The following is a 5,881-nucleotide window of genomic DNA, read 5'->3' as shown; positions in this document are numbered from 1 at the left end:
ACCACTTCCTTTCCCCCCACCTCCCCCTCTCCCACGTCCCCTGGAACTGTCGGTCTCTTTGTTTTCTCCTCCAGATTGTTCATCCATCCTATCTTATTTAGATAGACTTATGGAGATAATAATATGCACAAAAACAAGACAGAGCAAAACCAAGCAACAAAAGAAAACAAAACAACAACAAGAAGCCAATGACAAAAAACCCACAACACAACAACAAAAAAGAAAAGTTTGTAGTTAATTCAAGGACTGTTTGTTGGCCTCTCTTTTCCATTCCAGTCTGATGGGGTGCCAAGCCCTGGCCCCAAAGTCTATTTTTAATATTCCCTGGGGACTTCATTGCTCTGTTCCACACCCTTAGTGTTTTGCCTCGGTGTGGTGGGATCAGATTGGGCGCAATTCCCACACTGTGTCTCCAGTATTGTCCCTTATAGGGCTATGGGTCAGTAAGGGATGTTGTGTCTCATAGTGGGGCCAGTCTTCTTTGTGGATTGGCTGCTCTGAGCGGGAATATCATCCTCAAGGCTTGGAGGGCCCGGATGTCCTCCACTCTCTCTTCCTCTCCCATCATTTGCTCCTGTGTGCTCTGGTCAGACGTGTCCCTCTCCCTGAGCTGCAGCTTCAGTGCTGTCACCTGAAGTAACTTCTTCTGGGGGGAGGGGCAGGAGTCCACGTAGTTGGGATTAGGGCCGGCCCTTCAGACCTCTCCACTCGATCCCTAGTAATATGCATTTTTGCTATTAGCGATACCCCTCAAAATTAAAGTGGACATTCTCAATCCATGTAGTAAATCAGTGATACTCTATCTTCTTTCTAGATAATACAAGTATCACAGAGCCTTCCAGTGGTACTCCTACACACACACACACACACACACACACACACACACACACCTGTATGTCTATTTAAAACCATTATTATTATTTTGTCTATACATAGTAATGTTGTTTTTGGGTGGTGGGGAAGAACAGGCATCTCCAACCCGTCTTCTGAGGTGATATTTCTTTTGCCTTTAGTACTTTAGTATCATTTAGTACTTCTTCAGCATGCCTCTGCTAGTCACATAACTTCTCAGAATGCCTTTAACTTTGTATCTTGAAGAATGTTTTCATGGGTCTAGAGTTCTAGGTTGGCAGTTAATTTCTTTCTCATCCTGAAGATCTTGTTCTACCGTCTTTTGAGAAGTCAGCTGTTTCATTCTAACACTTGCTCCTTGGAACTTATCTTCCCCACTTAGATCACACCCTAGTTGCTTTTAAGGTCCTCTCTGCCTTCAGTTTTGTGATATGTTTGACTATGAGTTTCTGCTTAATTATTCTGCTCTGCATTCTTTGGACAGCTTAAATTTGTGGATTAATGTCTGTCATAAATTCTAGAAAATCATAGTCAGTACTTGTTTAGATTTTGCTGCTGCTCCATCCTAAGAGTCCGTTCCGTGACTCGTTGACGTGACGCACCTGCGCTGAGCCTTTCTCTCCCTCACCCTCCTCTGAGCACCGCCCTTGACCACTTCTGGCTGCGTTCTGCATCGTTTCTCCTCTCTTCCAGTTTATTGATTTTTCTCTTTAGCTATGTGTAAGCTACTTTAAAATCTGCCCACAGAGTTACAAATTTTGGTTACAGGGTATAAGTAACTGTAGGTCTATTTCTGTTCATGTTGGCTTTTCTCTGTATGCACTGATTCTATTGGAATGGGTCCTGTATGATGTGTTTGAGATCTAAGATAATGTTATCTTTTAGAACGGATTTTTGTTTGCTTTTGTCAGGTGCTTGAGTACACTAACAATATTGAATTATCTGAACCCAGAATTAGGTCTTAGGATTTTCTGGGCCACCAAATGACCTAAATCTAGGGTGTACTTCACAAGAGGACTGATTTACTTTAGTTCACTTCATGGTTAGGGTGCAGTCCATTATAGTTCTAACCCTTAAACAGGAGCTTATCCAGGTGATAAAAACTGAACTCTAGCTTGTAACCACCTGGTCCTTCCTGACTGGCAAAGTGCCACTCTGTGCCATATGGGGAGCAGACACCCCGGAGCGACCACGGCTCCCACGCCTGCCTCGTTTCTGGGTCTTGGCCTGATGAGTCCTTACTCTCGTTTATTCCTTCGTGTCTCTAAGAGAAATAATTTTGCTGTTTGTTTTGTTGTAGCTTTTGCCGTTGTCTTTAGCAAGAAGGTTGGTCTGAGAGAGAGTTCCCTAGTCTGCTGTTAGCAAAAGTAGGGTCAAGTCACTTGGATTCCGTTTCACATCTGTGTAACGAAAGTATTGCACCGATCGAGGCTTCTCAAACTTGTCAATGCTGTGACCCAAGAAATGTGTTCTTTACCACTGCTCTCATTGGTGATGAGATGACACTGGTGAGAAATACCTTTGTTTTTATTTTGAAGAGGTGAGATTTCTTTGAGGAAGCCTTACTTTTGGATTAATATCTGCAACAGCAGAAATGTTCTCCATACTAATGACCTTCATTGTGAATTTTGGACTGGATTTTTATTCAGAAGTGTGTGCACACTGCAGAATCATATTGTCACTAAAAGAAATTGCCCATCTTCCAAGGTTAGCCCGAATCAAAAGCCCTTCCTTAGCAATCAGCTCATCTCCTCCTCCAAATCCAGAGTGACCGCAAATCCTAGCAGTAACAGAGGAAGACACAAAGTCTCCTTTTCCTCCCTGAGCAAAGTCTGAAGTTCTAAAAAAAGCTTGCTAACAGATGGTGGAAGAACCTAGGAGGAGGCAGGATTAAGTGTTAGAATGGTTTCAGATAATGGAATAGACTCTGGAATAGATGATGAGGGAGCTTTTAGTATTTATTTCTAAAGAGCTGACCCAAATGAGAAATTGCTCAGGAGCAGAAATTGTCTTAATAGCTGTACTCTGTTTATATCAATCTAATCAGACATGAGATTTTCCTGGGCAAGTCCAAGTTTTAAATATTCTGCCCTTTTTTCTTTTTAAATCACCCTCCCCTTCTCCCAGTGTATGTGCACACACAGACACATGCACACCGATATAATTACACTTCTGTGATAGCAGGCCCTGATTTCTGGTTTAACGTGTCAGGATTCCAATGTCATTTCTCAGAAAAGGCAAAGATAGTGCCCCAAACACTTCTAGTGGCTGCTCAGTAAGCATTTTAACAATGAAGACACTTCTAAGTGGGTGTGTTATATAACTATGAAGACCTTTCCCATGGTTCCAAGAATAAAAGTAATAAACGTTTTTGATTTGTTTTTTAAACTCTCTCCTAGCCTAGCAAACATTGCTTTATTTTCTTGGCCATTGACAATAAGTGCTTCACATCACGATAGACTTGAAGACTTCATGTCTAGTGTTGTATTGGGAATTTTTTTCTTTCAATTCAACTTTAAAAATGCGTGATATTATCTTGCGTGATAATATTATCATAAACCCAGTGATGAGGAATGACCCCCTGCACGTAGGGAAGGAAGGTGGATGGAGTAAAGGGAACTTCGTTACTTACAGCCAGCCATCCCTCTGTGAGGGGTGTCACAAAGTTCAGGGGTGGGTGGGCACCTGTTATCTTTCCATCCAGCTTTTCCACAAGGGTGGGATTCTGGAATAGTGAATTTTAAAATAAGTTTGAAATATTTTGAAAATATGTTTTGTGAAATTCTTAAACCGCCCAGAAGAGGGCAACCTAACACCATGAATCCAGGCCAATCTTGTGGAAAAGCTCTAATGCTGCAGTGGTAAGTGTGGCAACTGAGCCCTGCTGCTAGACACGATTTACTAGTTAATCGTCCAACAACGACTTGCTAGGGTTACTATACCACAGGCATCGGGTGGACTGTCGGCAGGAGCTGGCTTAGGAAGGAACTGCCAGCTCGGAGATGGGGGCAAGGAAGCAGATCTTAAAAGTAAGATCATTCCAGAAAGCAAAAAGTGCTCCAAAGGAAATGACCCAGGTTATTTATTTTTGGTGTAAGAGACACGGTGAGTTTCACGTAAGCACCAGACTGCTAACCACTTCACAGAAGAAAGACGAGGCTGTATGCTCCCACACAGATTAACAAAGCCCAGAATCCCCACTTAGAGGCGCTGCGTCAGAAACATCGTGATGGCAGTGGCTTGGGGTTTTTGTGTTTTGTTTTCTTGTTTGTTTTCGGTTTAATGTTTAAAGAGTATCTTACAGGAATTTCAGGGACTCGTTCAACTTCCATGACTTCAGAAAGTCTGGATTTCAAGAGAATTTGACATTGTGTTCTGCATTTTTTAACCTCTGGTCAGGATTCTTTTAGAGTATCTTTGATCAAAGAGTTCAGTAATGTCAGCTAGGCAAGGCAGGCTGATTCCAAGTGAGCCACTCCGACCATAGACACCTGTGCTGGTACAAATGTGGGTCAGCATCCTGTGCACTTAACCCTTTCAGAGGGTCTGCAGGGACAGCTGGAGGTCGGGGCCTGGCCTTGATCGTGGTTCCTCAGGGCCTACCCTGTGTTGCAGCCATCCGTCTCAGGGGCACTCCAGGCTAGGCTGTTAACATCTGCTCCGTGGAGTCAGGAACTTCTCTTGCCAGGAGGCTTTCATCAGCTTGACCTTGTGGTGAACAGCTCCATTTTTGGCACGACTCCCAGACGCTTATGAAGAGCTTTCCAATTACGATGGTGTTCTTCTGGATAGCTCTCTTAAGGTGGGGGCTGCTGCTGGGGTGCCTGGTGTGTGTCAGGACCCCTGACTTCCTTCACTGGCAGCGTCTTGGAATAACTCAAAGAGAAATACAGGGGTGGGGATTAAATTTGAATCCGTAGGCTTGAGAGCAAGCTCTCTCTCCACTGCCACCACTTCCCCAGCACCTCTGAGGATACCGCGAGGCCACACGGACATGCTGGCCAAGCGAAAGCAGGCCAGACCCACGCTCCACAAACTGCCATCTGGTGTGGCCTGGGGAGGGGTAAATCCTTCTGCATGTCCCCAGAGATCCACGGTAAGGTTTACTGGTCAATTAAAGTATGACTCCTCTTCATCATGGTGAAGTGTATTTGTCAGAGCTAGAACATCCTCTGGTTACTGACAACAACCTGCCCCGTTAGCCACAGGCACCGGCCTCCTCAGCATGTCTGTCCTTCTTCCAGGTCCCGTGGGAATGGCTGCTGCTGCTGCTGTGGCAACAGGAAAGAAAAGGAAACGGCCACACGTGTTCGAATCTAACCCGTCCATCCGGAAGAGGCAGCAAACACGCTTGCTCCGGTGAGGGCGCCGTTCCACGTCCCCGCTAGCCTCGTGCGCTTCATCGGGTGCTGGGTCGGATTCCTCGATGGCGAGATTCAGCTTTAACGTTGGAGTAGTTAGGTGCCGTCCAGTCAGTTCCAGCTCATAGTGACCTAGGTCCACAGGAAAAAACACTGCCTGAGCCTGTGCCGTTCTCACAAGTGCTGCTGTGAGTCTGACAAGGGTAGACGGATGGAAACCTAGAAATAGGGTTTCACTGATGTAGCAGATACCACAGTAGTTCACCCAGAGAAAGCGTGTGTGCCCGCTCTGTGTTGGCACCGAGAAATACAACAGTGGTCAAAACAAAGCCCCCTGAAGATCTTACGTTCTAGGGAAGGGAGACAGAAAGTAAGCAAATAGGTAGGGTGCCAGGTGGTACTAAGTACAAAGGGAAAAAAATATAGTGAAATACATGAGTAACAATGAGCCTGGAGCAAAAGAAAGTGTTCTCAAATTGACTGGTAAAGATTGTAGGACGCTTCCTGATGCGGTTAAACGATTGTATGCTTTGAGTGAAGTGCCAACAAGCTGTTAATAAAAATATAGCTGTGCATCTATGGTCAAATGAGGGAAATAGGAAGGTGAGAATATACTGTTAATAAAAATATAGCTGTAGATCTATAGTCAAATAAGGAAATAGGAAGGT

At 44.6% G+C, this 5,881-nt stretch overlaps 1 protein-coding gene across 6 annotated transcripts in view; it reads left to right on the top strand.

Moving 5' to 3' along the window:
- Positions 1–5,881, top strand: part of NRF1 (nuclear respiratory factor 1) — a 125,726-nt gene that overhangs the window by 56,537 nt on the left and 63,308 nt on the right. For all 6 annotated transcript variants that reach the window (XM_004707811.3, XM_045288809.1, XM_045288808.1 and 3 more), the window contains one exon: positions 5,097–5,211. In XM_004707811.3, the coding sequence (XP_004707868.1) occupies positions 5,097–5,211 (115 nt within the window). The remainder of the gene's footprint in view (positions 1–5,096; positions 5,212–5,881) is intronic.

Source organism: Echinops telfairi, unplaced genomic scaffold (assembly GCF_000313985.2).
Source record: "Echinops telfairi isolate 266 unplaced genomic scaffold, ASM31398v2 ScPeMD7_23;HRSCAF=83, whole genome shotgun sequence".
Classification (NCBI taxonomy): Eukaryota; Metazoa; Chordata; class Mammalia; order Afrosoricida; family Tenrecidae; genus Echinops; species Echinops telfairi.
This window is presented reverse-complemented; position numbering and strand designations above follow the sequence as displayed.